The 19,449-nt window shown below is 44.2% G+C and overlaps 1 protein-coding gene across 1 annotated transcript in view; it reads left to right on the top strand.

Moving 5' to 3' along the window:
* Positions 1-1,919: 1,919 nt before the first annotated feature.
* The window catches only part of LOC142588916 (uncharacterized), a 39,787-nt gene continuing 22,257 nt past the window's right edge, over positions 1,920-19,449 (top strand). Inside the window, exon 1 of the mRNA XM_075700727.1 lies at positions 1,920-2,001. Within this exon, the coding sequence (XP_075556842.1) occupies positions 1,920-2,001 (82 nt within the window). The remainder of the gene's footprint in view (positions 2,002-19,449) is intronic.

Raw genomic sequence — 19,449 nt, 5'->3', positions numbered from 1 at the left:
GCAACGGAAATTGTCGTAACGACGGATAGAGAAGTGGTTCGTCGTGGGAAAGGGGAAAGGTTGACGCGACCTTCTGCAGCCCATGCGGGTGCACGGCTCAGCGCCAACATGGGGGGGGGGAAGCAAAGGAGATAGGAGGGGGGAAGGTTAAGGTGTCACCATGTCAGCGGCAGAGCAAAACAGCAGGAAGGGCCTTGTGGGTCTGCCTGGAGGGGTGGTCTGGTGACAGGCCACTGGGGGTGGCCAAGCAGGTGCCGTATTGTTTTGGGCAGGTGAGGAAGACTTGAGTGGTTTGGATAGCCGTGAGGCTATCCGCATTTGCAGAAAGTCCTAGAGTCTGGCCGAGAGCCTCGACGAGTGGAGGTACTCGACGACAGTTAGAAGGAATGGAAGCTGGTTGCGTCCAGAGAAGAGGATGTCTTCCTCTCGTGCGGAAGGAAGTCCTAGGTGGCGGAACTCCTGCAAGAGACGGCATCGATGCTGCATGTACGCAGGGCAGGTCAGCTGGAGGTGCTCCAGCGTTTCCGGTTCCCCACAGGAGGCACAGGCTGGAGAGGTGCTGATCCCCAGACGGTGGCGGCGAGCCGCTGTCCAGTAGCAGACGAGCCTCAGGCGCAGCAGCGAGGTCTCTTTGAGTAGGATGCCACGCTGTGGAAACGGCCGTGGAGGTCGGTACAGCGATACCCGCCTGTCCGGGTTGCTAGCGATGAGGTGCCGTCGCAGCCTCTGCCTCGTGAAGTCACCGGCTGTTACAGCAAGGCTGGTAGTGGCCGCGGAGTGGTGTGGGCACTGTTCGCAAGAGCGTCGGCCGCCTCGTTGCCCGGGATCCCCACGTGCGCCGGTGGCTAGTGCAGGGACACTAAGCAGCTGGCCTCTTGGAGAGCGGAAAGCCTGACGACGGATTCTTGTTCTTGTTCCCTTGTGAACCAGCGCAACCCACTCTGGGCCATGAATCGGGCAGCGAATGAACTGCTAGCATATTTTTTTTTTTAAGTAAGTTAGGGTAAAATTAAAGAACCATCTTGCAAGTGGGATTTATAGTGTCTACTGTTACAGGTATGAATAATCAATTATCTACATATGTTTGTGAATTTTGTAAACATTATAAGAATTTTGAAGAATTCTAACATGCAATTCGTTTTGTCTCACGCAGAAAGATGCAGAGGGCTTCACAAGCGTTCCTGTGGCTGTAACCCAGTACGGTATCCCCAAAGGAAAGAGTAATATGAAGAGTCCAATTCAAGCCAAGCTTTTGGAAGGGTTCTTCTAAAAATATTTTCCGTTGAATAATGAAACGGCAGCATATCAAAAAGAAATGTTCCAGAGATTCACTCTCATTACATAAAGGGCACACGGGCGATATAGCCAGACCAGACCTGCGGAGGTAGAAGTTCAGTGGGGGGACTCGGCACCGTAGTCTTCTAATCGTTACTGCAATTTTTCTAGAGTATAGGACCATTTGTTGTTCCAAGGAAAACTGAGATGCGGGAGATGAGATGTTGCATGCTAGATGTTGCAATCACATAATGTTTACCTGCCCTTCTTCTCCTTTTTTTCATTTGTATTCGCCTTACGCCTTGATTTATGTGCACTCGCCTTTTCAAGATTATTCTTTTTGTTCGTTGTTTCTGTTTTATTTATATTCCCCTGCCGTATTGTTTTAATCTAAGCGTGCGTCAGCACTTAGACCGCATGGTTGTTTCTGGGCATGGTAAATAAGTGATTGATTCAATAAATAAATGAGTGATTTTTTATTCTGCCAATTTCCTGGCCGATCCCCCACGATTGCTATGTTAAAATCGTTCCCGAGACCGCCATATCTCCATCATCATCACTAAAACCATCCTCATGCTGGTCGATACCCCGTAGTGGGTGAGTGCTATTTCTCGACCAACGAGAACAAGAACACGTAGTCGGCAATGGCGTCGATGAAAGCACAGCCTCCGACGGGGAACCGCGACGTCCTCTCTGAAGACGAGCGTAGGGAACGCGTCGTATCACGTGAGCTCAACTTTCCCCCTTATAGGATATATTTGAACAGTTTTGGAACCTGCTGAGAGGAGTCAGGCCAACAAGGCTTCAAAGTGAGCTATATAGATCTGGCGATGATCTATCATCCTCGCGCTGGCGGTGAAACAGACGGTAGATGACACGAAAACTTAGAAAGTGAACTAAATACTAAAGCTGTCGGCGCGCGGCGACCGGACGCGAATCGAGCCGGCCGGGGTGTAGGCCTATACAATGTAAAATAATATACATCCTTAAAAGTGAAAAAGGGGTGTAAATGTGTCAATAACTCACACCCCTAGGGTGTGATTTATATACCGCTGGCAACCTAATGGTGTGAGTTATAGACACATTTACACCCTTTCACTTTTAAGGGTGTAAATTATTTTGCAGCGTAAGCGGCCGGACGCCGGCGTGACGTGGAGGAGGAGCCGTCGGGCGGGAAAGAACAACATGACATTTATTGCGGTCGTTATTGCAGTATTACGCTTCTTATTTATTTTGTATCTACTGTAATGCTATGCAATTAGGAATCTGCAATTATGAATTTTTTGTGTGCAATGAATGTTGTATTAACTTGCCTAGTGAAATTATTAGGTCATATCGTTGCCTCCGGACAGATGAAGGCTCGTGTCTATGATCGCCGAATGAGTGATATTTGCTCTATAAATAATTTCTACTAATGTGTTGCTGAGAATTGTATGCAATAGCAGCACCCACATCTCCTGCGATGCCAGGGGACGCGCACAGCAAGGAACAACGAAGGAAATAAAGAAGGTAGTGGGGTGTAGGCTGTAGTACGTATGAGCTCTACAGCTTAGATGCCGGTAGTTTTCTTTTTTTTCTTTCGTGCTCTACCGTGGTGACCAGTACCACTAATATAGGCTCTTTCACTTAACTTGAGCCAAACTTCAAAAATACGCAAGTGCCGTGTAAGTGGACGGAAGCAACGTAACGTTGTTTTGCCGTCGCTTGGGGATACTCAGATAATTTGCTGCATTCCGCCTAATTACATAATCAGTCTTAACTAATTAATCAGCTTCTGAAATATTATAATTAGATAAAAAGTGTCAATAAAAAAATTGTAGAGCAGCATGAAACAAAAATCCAGATGCGGCTTTCTATAGGTCAATACCTGCTACATAAAAGTGTTTTTCCAAGCATGAAAGAAGCCGCGGATACACGAAAAATTGCCGCGCGACTGGCCGCTCCAGGCACTATGCGTGTATTCGCGGGTATTTTCCCTAATACTAACGCAATGAAACATTATTTTATACAATATCTTGTGTGTAGACTGCAGTTGGTTTTGGGGCACGGTGATGAACGTATTTTAGCGCTAAAGGACGGATGGATTTGACAAGGCCACACGTAAAGCGGGCGCTGACGTTCACCTTGACATTTATGTCGGTTCCCCCGTTCAAATTTCTCACATAAACATGCTCAGTGGCTGTGGGGATCAATGCGGCCTTGACTTGAGCTGTGACTGAAGTCTTCGCTCGTGTTCAGGTGGCGCTAGCTGTCTGCGCCGCGTAGCGCAGTGCTGTGATGCCGGGCGTTCATAAGCCGTATAGAGAAACACCGGAAGAACGTCAAAGCAGAGGACTTGCTACCGACACTTTAGCACCTCTCATCGTGAACTGTGCGTGTCATTGTCTCCATGTCAGTGACTGAATAGAGCTTGAGCGTTGTATGGAGCTGATATCGTTTGGAGTAGCGCCGAGGCGCTCTTTGGCCCATCCCTGGCCATTGCGCCAAAAAAAAAAAAAAACCTACATCATCATCATCGGAGTAGCGGGAAGATAGATGTACAGTTTTACTTCCCCCCCCCCCCCGCCCCTCCTTCAGGAACTTCAAAAACCTAATCCATTCAAAAACGGCGATATATTTTTACTTTTATTAAGTAAAGAAAGAAACGCACAGTTGAAAGCGTTCCCTTCTGCCCGCACATTTCAATGCTGCATGAGTGTTCTTTTACTTTCAGGCGTTTTAAATGGGTTGCCCCTATTCACAACCGAAACAGGTAAGAAGCATGTACCTATAATGCCACGAACAACATCGGAAGTAAATCTTAACCAAAGTACTAGCTGTTCCCTACATGACTGTGCTGTTTATTTAACGATCTGCCTCAAGCTATCTCCATCTAAAGCTTAGTTTACCATTTTACATAGCCATCGATTGTTGCTTACACTTACGCTTCGAACAGGCCGATCAGCACTGATAGCACGAAGGATGCGCGAGGGAGAGGAGTTGCACGCATGTGTGTTTTTATTTTAGTTTGCCCTGTGCACACACACACACACCTTTTGTGGGACACATATACATTTTAATAACGACAATTTGTACTTTCAGACGCACCAGACTAGAAGCAACAAACTCGGAACAGTGGAGACTCAAAAGCGACGCGTGTATTGTCGGTCCACATTCATTTCCAGGCGCTTTGCTACATTGCCGACTTCGCGTGCTTAAGATGAATAAGCTTGCTTGAAGCAAGTACGTAGCAAGTACGTACATTAGTTTTTGCGAGATAACAACGCCTCCCATCAATATGGCACCTTCAAAACCTTTTTTTTTTCCCAAGCGGAATCTACTTTTCGCGCAACTCAACGCAACATTCGAAAAATTGTAGAACGAGCCCAAATTCGCATACTTCACGACAATTTCGGGAGAGTTGGCAAGTATGCTATAAGTGATCCAGCGCCCCCCCCCCCTTTTTTTTTCTCTCGAAATGCGTTGACTGATTTGTTAACCAATCATCCATAGCCGTAAACGCTGCTACTTTCTTTCTCGTTCGCTTTCTACAAGAGTTATCTTATTGTTTCTACACAATGTTCTTTATATATCTAATATCGGTTATTAACGTAGTAAGTTTTTTTTTTTCTAATGAGTTCTGTTGTAGCATTCTGGTGCGCAATATTTTATTTGCATTGCGTATTAGTTATTTGTTTGTTAACCTTATTGCAATGTTCCGTCAACCTCACCTCCACCCCAATTTCCAGTATAACGGGCTTTTAGGAAAGTCAAAATACTAAAACAATAAAGAGATAACAAATAAAAATAAATGCATAGTTAATAAAGGGGAAAATTTTCCTTTATTAATTCTCTCCACCCTGCGTGTTTACGCAGAACTACTACGTCATAAATACGTAGTATAAATTCTAAAAGTACTCAACTGGCGTCGAATTGCCAGCTTGTTGGTATGCCTTCTTGAAATGCTTGCAACGCAAACAAGACGAGGACACCAAAACAGCGTACGAACAAACATATCCCCTAATATAGCACCGTGTCCTTGTCTTCTCGTGCTCTTCTCGCATACTCGTCTTGTTTGAGCTACACATAGTATTCAAAAAGTTGGACCTATTGGAACGTCTAACGATAGCAATTAACGCTCCATTCACTATTTTGATGCCATCTCTGTCGCCAGGCGTAGTGCTCGACGTTATCGCCCTTCTTATGGCGCGTGAATGGTGGTCTACCTTCTTTGTTTGCCCCTATTAACGAGCATTGCACGTGCAAATTCGATCGATGCGATTGTGTATGCACGCGTGGTTCACTAGGAGAGATGCAACCGGTTACACGGCGAAAGCGATAAATTAAAAAAAATTGTAGAAACCATCGACCATGATTGTCAAAGTAAGCAAATAGCCAAAAATGAACGAACAGCCCCTCCCCCCTTCCACCACTTCTTCTCCTTTCCGACCCTCCCCGCAACTTGGTTTCGCGACAGCACACGCCTTTTCCCTCAGTGCCTCTGTTTTTTCTTTGTTGTTTTTTTTTTATTGAAAGTCCGACCACCGACTATAAGCCGCCGCCGCCAACCAAATTGCCGAAAGAGGCAAATAAAGCTATTCGCTTAAACAAAATCTATCAGTTCTCTACACTAATCCTCATCAATGCATTGACGTCCCTTTCATAACTCAAACAATTTACCAACCGACACACACATCTACTTAAACTTGCCGATCGACTTCTCTCCTGGAACATGCCAGAAGTAGCAGTGCGCCACGTTCTTCGTGCTTGTGCACGCGCGAACGGCAAACGCTCGCTGATTCTCTGTCCAAAATCGGCAGCTAACCGTTTCCTGAAGACGCATACTACTGGGTTCTCGGCCAGACTGCAAATCCAGTTGTAGAGCAGTTCGTGCATTTCTCGCGTTACTGCTCATCGCGGGGCTTGACTCGTGGCTTTGAAAGCCCTTTCTCTCTCTCTCTCTCTCTCTCTCTCTCTCTCTCTCTCTCTCTCTCCTCATCCGACAGACTATTTATATACTCATGACCTCAGTCCACACCGTCAACACTCGATCATAACCCTCTTTCTCTAACAAAAGGTTGCACGTACGCTAGTTCATGATCACGGCTGCGAAGTTACACTGCACGTATATGGTTCCAGCAATATTAAGCGAACAATGAAACAAGAGAAAGCATAAGAGAAATTTTCCAGCTTGCTATGATGACCGCGGTGACAAATTGTTTCTTTACTTTCCTTACAGATGACACAACCGTGGAAATAACCGGTAAGCGTGTAATTAGTATGTTCACCAGGGTGTAATGGAGAAATTTCCGTCTCGAATCAAGTATGAGTATTCGAAAAATACGGGTTTTAAATGTTACGTTGATTACAGAATATTGGTCACGGAGTACGGCAGGGCATTATGCAAATTTAGCCAGTTGGCGGTACTGCATGGCGAAGGGCGCTGCTTGTGGAACTGAGGGACGCAAGCACATGCAACAACACTATATGTAGTAATTTTGACCGCGCTATTTACCCGTTTTAGCCCATACACGATAACACGATAATCCTCGGCATATCTGGCAACAATTCCATTTTACCAAATGAAAAGGTTTATCGTGCGCTCGGCGCAGGAGTTCATGGACTGCGGGATTACATCAAACCTAGTTTTAGCGGACAGCAGGCTTGTCCGCCTAAAATAGTTTGACATATCAGGTGTTTTGGATATAACTGTACTAGCGCATAACACACACAAACGAAATTTGATGATGCTTTCGTTAAATGCGGATGTGTTACCTTCAATGGAGAAAATGAAGCCAGGAAGAAGAAACTGCGTGTTAGACAATGCAGTGAATCCTCGTTGTAACGAAGCCATTGGGACCGGAAATTGACTTCGTTACGATCAGTATTTCGTTAAAGATCGAAAAAGCTATAGGAAATTTTTAATTTGTGACGTGGGAACGCGAAAAAATTCGAATAATGAGATATTTCGAATAAAGCGAATTCGCTAAAACTAGGGCTTCCTTTATTACCTTCTTTTGTGCCTCGGCATCACTAAGAATGGCGCTCTCAATGCGTGAAATTGTGTAAACCTGCACCAGTCCCCTTCACTCAGTAATGTCCGTACCTGCGCAGCACGTCCATCGCAGACGTGAATCCCGAGGCTTTCGGTGATGCGCTCCGAGTTCGATGTATATTCAATGCGCAGTTCGTTAGGAGGGAGTTGTTTTACCCGAGTATCGGTCAGCAAGTTGCGCGAGTCAGATGTGTAGAATAATTAGCATTATCTGGGTTCGTTATATTCGGCACCCTGATATATGCATTGAACTATTGATGAAGTCTGTAGGATGAGTGTTGTAAGAATGTATTTTTTATGACTTCCTTTGTCTACGTAGTTCTGTACTCATGTTATTATTATTATTATTATTATTATTATTATTATTATTATTATTATTGTTGTTGTTGTTGTTGTTGTTGTTGTTGTTGTTGTTGTTGTTGTTGTTGTTGTTGTTGTTGTTGTTGTTGTTGTTGTTGTTGTTGTTGTTGTTGCATAGCCATATTTTTTAGCGTTTGCGTTTGCTGTATGCCATGTACAAGGCGGGCTCAGGTTTCCTTCAAGCGAGGTTTCCTTCACTTTTTGCCTGGGCCATCCCGCATCTTCCTGATGCAAACAAATAGCTAAATAAATAAATAAATAAATAAATATTCGGATATCTACCTTGCACTACAGTACATACGAACAAGGTATACTATTTCACGGTTTTGCTGACTACATCATGGTCACAAACTGTTCTTGGATTCGTTATTTGTTATATCCCTCCTTTCCGTAATGCCCTCAGGCCCTATAAGTATGCTAAATAAATAGATAAATAAATAAATAAATAAATAAATTTTGCAGTCGGCAAACTTTTGATACCCACTGTACGGTCAGGCGCTTGTTCGTTCCAAACGCCAGACCGCTAGTTAATTTCTGCCAGAGTTGTTTCTTGGAGGCTATTTGACTCATGCTCAGCGTTGACAATGTGGGATTGCAAATTCTAAACAATGCTCATGCAAAAATATATTAGCACGCAGTAGTAGTTTACTGTGAATCCGCAATCATATCTTTTTTTTTTTAGGCTCAAACACGCCGTCTGTCCACCAACGCATCATACGTGAGTGAAGTATTCGTTATAACATTTGTCTTGCCAGGAGTAGTACGCTCAGAGAGAGCACGTTTGACAAAAGCGGGAATTCGATCGAACCGGAATCTTCAGCAGAGAAAGCTGGACAGCTTGGCTAGATTTATTTTCCCTTTTCTCTATTTTTTGTTATTTATGTTATGTTATTATTTATGTATTGATGTTGTCAAGTTAATACTACTGACATAAATTCGTGCTACTGATATTCATACTTCCGAAGCGCAGGCGAAGACAGACGTAGACCGAGAGCGCTTGGCCTGTGTCTGCCTCTGTCCGTCTTCAATTGCGCTCGGACACCACGAATGTCGATAACGCGGGTACATCATAAGAAGCCAACAAACACCGACACCAAGGACAACATATGGGAAATTACTTGTGCTTAATAAAATGAAATAAAGAAACGATAAATTAGTGGAAATGAAAGTTGATGAAAAAACAACTTGCCGCAGGTGGGGAACGATCCCACAACCTTCGCATTTCGCGTGCGATGCTCTACCAATTGAGCTACCGCGGCGCCGTTTCCACATCCACCTTCATGGGTGGGGAAACGCTGATTTATGTCATTTTATTAAGCACAAGCAATTTCCCCTATGTTGTCCTTGGTGTCAGTGTTTGTTGGCTTCTTATGATATGACTAATAAAAATCGGGCCCCTTGGCTAACCCCCTTTCTTCTCGCTTATGACACGTGCAATAACTCTTCAGAAGTGACGTTGAGAATTAAGACGCAGTTATTGTGCGCGAGGTACCCGGCCTTGAACGATGATAGAGGATAGGTGAACCAGAACGTCAACGTGTGCTATAGCCACCGGAGTAGAATACACCACGAAAGCACTGGACAAACAAGAACACAAGCGGCAGAGCGCTGAGCTTTGGGCGTCCCGTTTTGTTCAGATCGGTGGCCAACTCATGGTGGCGGCAGCCAAGAATAATGAATATTCCATTGGGTCAAGCCTCGCGTCAGTGTTTGCAGTGAGTTATTCATCGGCGCGCCTCGGACAGGTAGTTGGCCACCAATCTGAACGACGTGGGAGGAACGAAGGTCAGCCCTTTGTCGTTTGTATTTCTTGTTTGTCCAGTCCTTTCGTGCTATCACTCGACTGCGAGAGAAAAAGTTGAAGAATCTTGGCATTGGAGAATAGTAAAAGACGGCTGGAGCATTGATGGCGCAAAGGCACCAGCCACCTCCAAGTTTCAAAGGGTACGTTTTTTTTTTTAAAGTTCATCCGGTAACTTGGAGGGCTATTTTACCACGGAGGGAAAAAGTACGTACCAGAAGGGATCATGACCTGAGGCAGCTAGCCTCGGCAAACCAACCTCCTCTGACGCAAGACGTCGCTACTTGCGCTTCTTCTCTACTTTATACTCAACTATGCGCTTTCTCCGCACTGCTAAAACATCAACTAGCCAACTTTATCCCATGTTTAAAAGTTTGCCAAAGCACTGAAAGTGGGCGCTACCAAATGCATGTTGTTGTTTATTCGTGGAGCTAGCCACAATTCTTTATGTATTCTGATTAACTGCCTAGTTAGTCAATATTATTTAACCAAATTCGCAAGCATTAGCTTTATGGCAAAATTTTAAATCACAAGACTTGCAGTTTGTTCGATAAAGAAAACTAAATTCTGAGGTTTTACGTGCTGAAACTACAATATTATTACGAGTGGGGTACTCATAAGTGGGGCACTCCGAATTGGGGCACTCCGAAATCATTTAGACCACCTGGGCTTCTTGAATGTGCATCTAATGCACGCTACAAGGGCGTTTCTGTAACTTCGCTCCCATCAAAATGCGGCGGTCACGACCGTTATTTGATCCCACGACTTCGGGCTTAGCAGTGCTACACCAAAGCCACTACACACAATAGGAAAGAACGGAGGAAAAAATACTAAGTAATCACAAATTAAATTGTGCAGTTTTACGTGTCAAAATCACCTTGTTATTATCAGGCACGCCGTAGTGGAGGACTCCGGAAATTTCGACCACCTGGGGTTCTTTAACCTGCACTTAAATCTAAGTACACGGGTGCTTTCGCATTTCGTCTCCATCGAAATGCTGCCGCCGTGGCCAAAATACTAAGTAACCAGCATAGGAAGTTAGAACATGTTAAATTATAGATGTTTCCTAGAACGAGCTAATAGATTTCTGAATGGAAAATTTGTCACGTTAATGCTTGCTAAGTTAGTTGATTAATTTTAACTAATTATGAAACGTGACTTGCTTCATATAATAGCCAACAACATACAATAGCAACAAGATGCAACAACCTAGAGTGCGTCGTCATACTTTGAAACCTTCCGCTCGCGAACACTTTTCAGAGGTACCCTGACGTTCGTATAAACGAAATACGGCACACTAACGGAAAGAAAAAAAAAAAGAATAAGTTCGGCTATATAAGTAAATCGGCGCGGTCTAAATCCGCGCCCCTGCGGCGGCGCCATCGGAGTAAGGAAATCTCGGAAGCCATGTTTTTGCTTACTGCAGGCGCCGGAAGCATCTACGAGAGTCGGAAACACATCACGGCCGGCATATTTTTTACGTCATTTGTTATTTTTCTACAATGCTAAAAATACTCACCGTGAGCTACCGTGAGAGGAGGCTTGGTAAGCGAGAAAAAAACGCCAAAAACGAAAGGTGCATGGATGGTGACGCCGCAGTGAAGTTTTCGATCCAACCCGCCGTAACGTCTTGAATTTTCATAGCGTCTGCTCTGGCCTATACTCGGGTACAACTTTAGAAGGCAAAATAACAGTTTGGCTTTCCATTTCGCATTTCTAATAATCAATATGTTTCCGCAAAATCTATGATGATAATGCTTCTGGGAGAATACTTTATCAGTCTAAACGCATTTGATGTTTCTTTTGGAGCGCAGCTCCTATGGGCGCCTGTTCCTGCGGCGGGCGTCTGCGTATCCGAGAGAACGAGCACAGCGAAGGATGAAAAGAGCGAACGCTGGACGCAGCGGGGGACGAAATACGCGAGGAGGAAAGCGGAGGAGGAGGGTATGGCAAAAGCGTGAGAAGGAAGGCTTAGTGCGGCGACGATAGCTACGAGGTGGCGCCAGAGTAGCGCGCGTCGTCTGGGAGGTCTGTCTGCGGCGGCTGCTGTGAATCGCGCCTACGCTCGTCACACACGCGCTGCGTCTCGCGGTCTCCCGATTAGCGAGGCAGTCGCGTCACACTTCGCTCCGTTTGCAACGCGCCGCACGAGACAGATTGCCCGCGCCAGCCAATATATCGTGAAAGGAAAACACGTATAGAGGTGCGCTCCAATTTCGCACTAGGAAGTATCGTAATCGTCGGTGAATTTTCAGTGCACTTTTAAGTGATTCGGTGAACTTTGGCTGCATACACTTTAGCAACGACCATCGTATGTAGTATCAACGGTTATGGCGTTGCGCTGCTGAGCGTGAGGCTGTGAGTTCGATTCAGGCCGCGACGGCCGCATTTCGATTGGGGTGAAATAAAACAAAGCGCTAGTGTACTTAGATTTAGGCACAGTTTTCTTTTTTAAAAAAACCTCAGGCGGTCAAAATTAATCGGGTTTTCCCCACTACGGCTTGCCTTATAATAAAAACGTGATATTGTCACGTAACACCTCACGTTTTATTTAATTTTCATTAAACACATTAGCCACATAATAGATAATGTAGGTTGTGTACCTGCATTGTGGAGACGCTAATTTTCCTCTGTTCCCCTGTCTCTAACTTTTCCGGAAATCAGTACCTGGCTCGCGTAAGTACATGGCAACATGTTACGCTTATATATGCGTACATCCAGATGAAGTGGCCACGGCTGCGATTTCATCTCGAAGAGCTTGAATAAAAGCGGGCGCACATTGATTTTTATTTCCCTCCTCTCCCCTCTCTCTCTCTCTCTCTCTCTCTCTCTCTCTCTCTCTCTCTCTCTCTCTCTCTCTCTCTCTCTCTCACACACAGGAACAGGTAGCAGTGATACAGGTGAGAGTTTTCTTTATCACTTTGTGTCTATGTTGTCTGCCTAGCAGTGCCTTCTTTGTATCGCAGAGCAGGACAGACACGGACGCTAAAATACTCCACACAATACCCAACCAACTAGCCCAACTGAAAGCGGCCACTCAGAAGATTTCGTTAAAGGCGAAATATGTCATCGACTCCACTGTAGCACGAAGACAAGATTCTCAGCGAATAGATAGCTTTCCAAATTCGCAAGTTCGTTTTTCTCCACTGCACATTTTCCCCAGCGAATCGCAGCGCCGGTCATCGTTCAAATCGATACACAATGCTACCTTTAGAATAAAAACAGGAACAGCGCAACACAGGAAGAGCGAGTAAACAAGACAGAGCGCTCGTCCGCTCGTCCTGTGTTGCGCTGTTCCTGTTTTTGTTCTAAAGATGAACCAACCAGCCCAATTGAACACAGTGCTACCTGCACATGCTGGGGCTTGCGCATGGCTTTATCACGAGAGCCACGTGTGTACATTTTATTGCGATAGCAATTATATCGCAATTCGCCGTCGCCGTGATGTTCCGTGTATACTTATGTATATGTATGCTATATGTTTATCCATGCCATATAGGCAAAGTGGGTGCTATATAATTAAACCGCAAAGGTTTCTCGGACCAGATCTAGTATTCTTTGAGTGATTAGTTCCTCAGATTCTTTTTTTTAATTGCAGCGCGCACACGAAGCTCATCATTAAGTAGCATACGAGGGTTTATCAGCTAGGTGCCTGCTCTCCTAATTTCACGTTTTACGCGACGCCATTGGACAAAAGACAGGGGTGTTCCACATCCATCCGCCATGGCTCTTAGTGGCGCTGGCTACCAATCCCAGGGCTGGATCTAGTACACGTAAGATACCCAAGTTTTAAAAAAAATTAAATTATGGGGTTTTACGAGCCAAAACCACTTTCTGATTATGAGGCACGCCGTAGTGGAGGACTCCGGAAATTTCGACCACCTGGGGTTCTTTAACGTGCATCTAAATACACGGGTGTTTTCGCATTTAGCCCCCATCGAAATGCGGCCGCCATGGCCGGGATTCGATGCCGCAACCTCGTGCTCAGCAGCCTAACACCATAGCCACTGAGCAACCACGGCGGGTGATACCCAAGTTAGTGGACTTATTTATGGCCGCCGCTGTAGCACAGTTGTTAGTGCAGCGCAAGCGTAATGCGAAGGTTGTGGGTTTGGCGACAAGTTAGCTTTTCGACCACTTTCATTTCTCTTTTCTTCATTATTTTCTACATTTCAATTTCTGCCACAGATAATTGCCCCACGCTTTTCTTGGCTTTATATGGTCGTGATTAACAAAATTTGAGCCTCTCTGTCTCCATTCTTTGCATTCACACGCACACATACGTATATATACGCCACTATTTAGTGACCAGGACTTCTGCAACAGTCTCGTAAACATTGCAACAATTCCACATAAACTGCAACCTCACACGTCAAATTGGACCGCATTAGGTCCTCGAACACATGCAGTTTATAGAACACATATCTCTTCTTGATGCAGAGTTACAGGTTTGAACATTTTGTTCATCAACGTTTTCAAACGACGGTCTTGGGCAATTTAAAAAACAACTTTGATGCCTTAAATCAAAATATAGGTTCAACAGTCCACATCATTAGGTTTTCTCTAGTAAATGCCCCAAATTTCAATCGAATCTATTCAACGATTGCCTAATGACAGTATTTCTACATCTCACATGCGTTTGAACAGGAAAACCTGAGTTGACGACGAGCTGAAATCTTCTCTTAACTAGATCAGCTATTTAAAACGTTCAGTGGACTTGTACACCAACTTTTGTTGAACCTAATGCTTCTCTCTTCTTTATATTTTTATTTTCTGATATTGTTGAAGGATTAAGGTAAGCTGGTTACAGGTGACTACTGTTTCTGTCAACTGTTTTATCCATTGCCGTGAACGCGACTTGAACCCCCGCTGTAACGTTGAAGGAATTCGTCCAAAAGTTTATTGCTACATGTGATATCCTGTTATCGCTTGGCGGCACGCAGACCCTTTGTTGTTGTTTATTTTAGTTTGTTCGTATTCTAAATCTAGTATTTAGAAGAACGTGTTAAGCACTGATTTTAGGTTTTACACTGTTGTTTCGCGTGGAGCGAAACAACAGTGTAACTGATTGCCGCATCTTATGACGCTTCACGCGATACACGTTTTTTTTTTTTTTTTTTGCAATTTGAAACTAACGGCATTCCACCTGCTTCAGTATCTATATCGGCTGGCATCAAGCTGTTGGTGGCGAGATCATCTACAGGAACGTATTTTTTTAGTTTCTTTCCACGGTTTCTTTTTATTGCGTTTTAAAAGAGTTCCTGTGATACTGTAAACAATTGTTTTCCGATATAACAATATCCTCGTTAAAATGAGCTATACTTCGCGGCCCTCCCTCGATCATATCACCGCCAAAAAATGCTGCATGGCGTTTAGTACAACTGCACTTGTTAGCTACTTGTGCAGGAAGAAGAGGACAATCACTTTTGCAAAACAATAAAATATACAGAAATAAGGAAAGAAGAAAAGAAAGAAAGTGCTTACCAAATGTCAACGCTAAAGAAGACAAGGTCGACGTACATCGTGGTTCAAATGAGTTTACGAATTAATGTTAAATATATCTCCTTATTTCGTCTCTGGCTGTCTTTCTTCATGATAATTATTCACTCATTTGCTATTTCACGCGCAATTACATCCAACCTTGTCTTCTTCAGCGTCGAAACTTCGTTGGAGCTTTTCTTTCTTTTTTTCTTTCTCTCTTTCTTTCTTTCTTATTCATTTTTTTTCTTTTTCTTGTTCCTTCTATTTTTTACCTGGAGGCCAGCTGAGACGATTCCGGTGAAGTCTATTGTGAAATGCAGCTAATTTTCCGTCGTATTGGCGCTAATTACGACTATATCATTAATTCTACCTACTTTGCGACTAATTCTGTCTTCTTGTAGGTATCGGTGAAGCCGCCTTCCGGACACAATCACCTCGCGCGAAGCCTGCTTAGTCCAAGCGAACTCCCTCCATTTCTCAAAAGTGTGCCGCACGGTGGCTTTGTCTCATCATGTTTAGATATGCGGCGGTGCACCCTTTACAGGAGTATAGTGCACTGTGGTTAATTTTCTACTGAATACAAGATTTTTAAAGATCGCCTCTGGCGTTTAACACAAATCTGCTTAGTGAGCTGGAACACTCGAAGAGATATATATTACATGCACCAGAAATTAGCACGCACAATTGACAAATAAGGAAAAATACACTAATTAGATCTTCAACTAATTACTTTAGCGCAGACATAGCGATACGCGAATTGAGGCCAGTGATTTCATATCGCTCATCCGCTTGGAACTAATTTTGAAACTATCACCAGTTTTGAGATAGGCGTGGTCAAACTTGCTGTAAAAGTGCACTGTTCCCTTTACTTTAACGAACTGCCTTTTTATGCATTAAAGCTGAAAAATTAAGAGATGCACATATTTACATCGCCGAACATATACTTTCCGCACAACGCCGACCACGATATCATGCTACGCATATCTTCGACAGTTCCCGTTCGGGGAGGTTCCGCTTAATTTGTTTGTGCGATGTCCGACACGACATAACCGAGGCGTTGATGCCGTCATAGACCGCGGAAGGGGGACGGCTGCGCGTGCATGCGTAATGAATGCACGAGTGCACGCATCGTCTCGTTTTGGCTTCCCTTTAGTCACCTTCCAGCCTCACTGGTGGGGTGTTTACTAGGGCGACCCGTACTGCTTACTATCCCCCTTTTACTATATGCTTAGGCATTTCTCGCCTAGGTTTAAGGACCTTTTTCTACGAATGGCGCATGGTGAACGGCGAAACCGGACGGGCTCGTAGAATATTTTGCACCGGCGCGCCTGTTGTGACCGTGGGCAATGGGTCTTATACCCCTGACACACGGGCAAAAGTAAAGTCCTTTCCAGTAAACGCCTTTTGCTACTCTGAAGGACCCTTTGCAGAAAGGAGTTGCGCCGATGACACACGGCACCGCACTGAACTTCTTTAGGTAGTTCCTCAGATGAACGCCGCAAGAAAAATAGCGCTGGCTGTTGAAGCCACAAGAGAGAAAACATTCTTAAAAAGCTGCGTATTTAATTACACTTAGCTACTGTAGAACCTAAAAATATATTTTTTTCATTGTTGATGGCCAATAATGCTTATAGTCGTTTATTTTATTCGCGTGTTTGCGTTGTTAGCAGCCATTTAACTTGGTCCAGCAACTAAGTGCAGCCGGTGTTTTGCTGTGCGTGCTGTTTATTCTGGTGATGCCCACGTTTCTGTCGTCCTTTTTCACGTCTTTGTCGTCCCGTCCTCTGTGCGCGCAGGCGTAACACGTTTTATTCAATATGTTATTCCAACAACTGTGGTTTCTTCTGGGTATTTCCTGCGGGCGCTGATTGTGCAGTCTCCATCTCGCGACGTGAACACACCACATGCGCGCAGCAAACAATGACGACACTGCCGGAATTCAACATGGCGGCATTAGCGACGTTATGCGAGCGTTTGAGAGTATAGCTAGAGGAAATCTTCACTATTCGACAAATTGTATTACCGCTAACAATTACAACATTTTCGCAAGCTAAAAAAAAAATACCTATGGGCACCGTAGTTGTGTGGCAGGTTTCCTTCTATTGACGAGTTGTGCACGCTGTGTGCGAGAGTAACTCCTTTTCCGCTCGAAAAGTAGTTGCGCGATCTCCTTTCCCGAAAAGGAACTTTGCCGTAAAGGAGATACTCCTTTGTCGTGTCTCACTGCACTTGAACGCCTTTCCGGTAGATGTCCCCTTACCTAAAGGACTTTAGGGTGCCGGTGTGTCAGGGGTATTAACCCTCCTTCATCCTTTTCTCCTCACACCCCTTTCCCCGTGCAGTGCCGTTGAAGTGTCCTCCTGTGAGAGACAGTTACGGCGTTGCACCTATCTCTTCCATTTCCCTTCGAAAAAAAAAAAACACTTCACACCGGGCAGTGGGTCGTTTCTCGCTGTATTCCGGATGGAAGCTATCAAGCGCGCACACAATGGGCTTAAACTGCGCATTCTCGCCCTGTAATGTGAAAGGGGTTTTCTGGCTTCGCATGAAATTTTTTGACCAACCCCGCCATATAATGCTACGCATTAAAATTTTGACTGGATTGTGTGACACGTTTATATACTGCGACGATTTGGACAGCTTCGTATATTGTCGTTTCTCGTTACAGCGTTTCCAGCTACATTCCGACGCTCGGCAACCTGGTTTTCGTCTGCTTGGTTCCTTTCCTCATACTGAGCGCCGCTGCAGCGCTGAATTTTTATATGAAAGGTACACAGGCTTATGACATACGGCCACGTGCTCAAGTATGCACGCACCCGTCAATTTGTCCATCTAGCCATCTATCCATACACCAAGGCACCCATCCATCTATCCATTCATTCATCCATCCATTCTATGTATGTATGTATGTATGTATGTATGTATGTATGTATGTATGTATGTATGTATGTATGTATGTATGTATGTATGTATGTATGTATGTATGTATGTATGTATGTATGTATGTATGTATCATCATCATCATCAGCAGCAGCAGCAGCAGCAGCAGCAGCAGCAGCCTTGTTACGCCCACTGCAGGGCAAAAGCCTCTCCCATACTTCTCCAACAAGCCCGGTCATGTACTAATTGTGGCCATGCCGTCCCTGCAAACTTCTTAATCTCATCCGCCCACCTAACTTTCTGCCGCCCCCTGCTACGCTTCCCTTCCCTTGGGATCCAGTCCGTAACCCTTAATGACCATCGGTTATCTTCCCTCCTCATTACATGTCCTGCCCATGCCCATTTCTTTTTCTTGATTTCAACTAAGATGTCATTAACTCGCGTTTGTTCCCTCGCCCAATCTGCTCTTTTCTTATCCCTTAACGCTACACCTATCATTCTTCTTTCCATAGCTCGTTGTGTCGTCCTCAATTTGAGTAGAACCCTTTTCGTAAGCCTCCAGGTTTCTGCCCCGTAGGTGAGTACTGGTAAGACACAGCTATTATATACTTTTCTCTTGAGGGATAACGGCAACCTGCTGTTCATGATTTGGGACTGCCTGCCAAACGCACTCCAGCCCATTCTTATTCTTCTGATTATTTCCGTCTCATGATCCGGATCCGCCGTCACTACCTGCCCTAAGTAGATGTATTCCCTTACGACTTCCAGTGCCTCGCTGCCTATTGTAAATTGCTGTTCTCTCCCGAGACTGTTAAGCATTCTCGGGAGAGAACAGCAATTTACAATAGGCAGCGAGGCACTGTATGTATGTATGTATGTATGTATGTATGTATGTATGTATGTATGTATGTATGTATGTATGTATGTATGTATGTATGTATGTATGTATGTATGTATGTATGTATGTATGTATGTATGTATGTATGTATGTATGTATGTATGTATGTATGTATGTATGTATGTATGTATGTATGTATGTATGTATGTATGTATGTATGTATGTATGTATGTATGTATGTATGTATGTATGTATGTATGTATGTATGTATGTATGTATGTATGTATGTATGTATGTATGTATGTATGTATGTATGTATGTATGTATGTATGTATGTATGTATGTATGTATGTATGTATGTATGTATGTATGTATGTATGTATGTATGTATGTATGTATGTATGTATGTATGTATGTATGTATGTATGTATGTATGTATGTATGTATGTGACTTGCGAAGTTATTCTAACAGAAAAAGGAACTATACTAAAGAAAGAAGAATCTCGTCCTAACGCTTCGCTGTTACTCGTGTTTTGACCAGTTTCAAACCTGTTCTCAACTCCTCTTTCCTCTTCCTTTTTATCTCTCATTTACCTCGGATGTACGTCTCAACGCAGCTAAACCTCAAGCGGGAAAGCAAGGTGAGATGCATATTTACACGAATTACGCGCGACGAGTGAGCTACTCTAGCTTCAACGTACTGACAGAAAATCTAGTTTCTAAACGTGTCCCAAGTTGCACGTAGCGCACAAAAAAAAAAACGCAGCCGACATTAGACTT

Source organism: Dermacentor variabilis, chromosome 7 (assembly GCF_050947875.1).
Source record: "Dermacentor variabilis isolate Ectoservices chromosome 7, ASM5094787v1, whole genome shotgun sequence".
Lineage (NCBI taxonomy): Eukaryota > Metazoa > Arthropoda > Arachnida > Ixodida > Ixodidae > Dermacentor > Dermacentor variabilis.
This window is presented reverse-complemented; position numbering and strand designations above follow the sequence as displayed.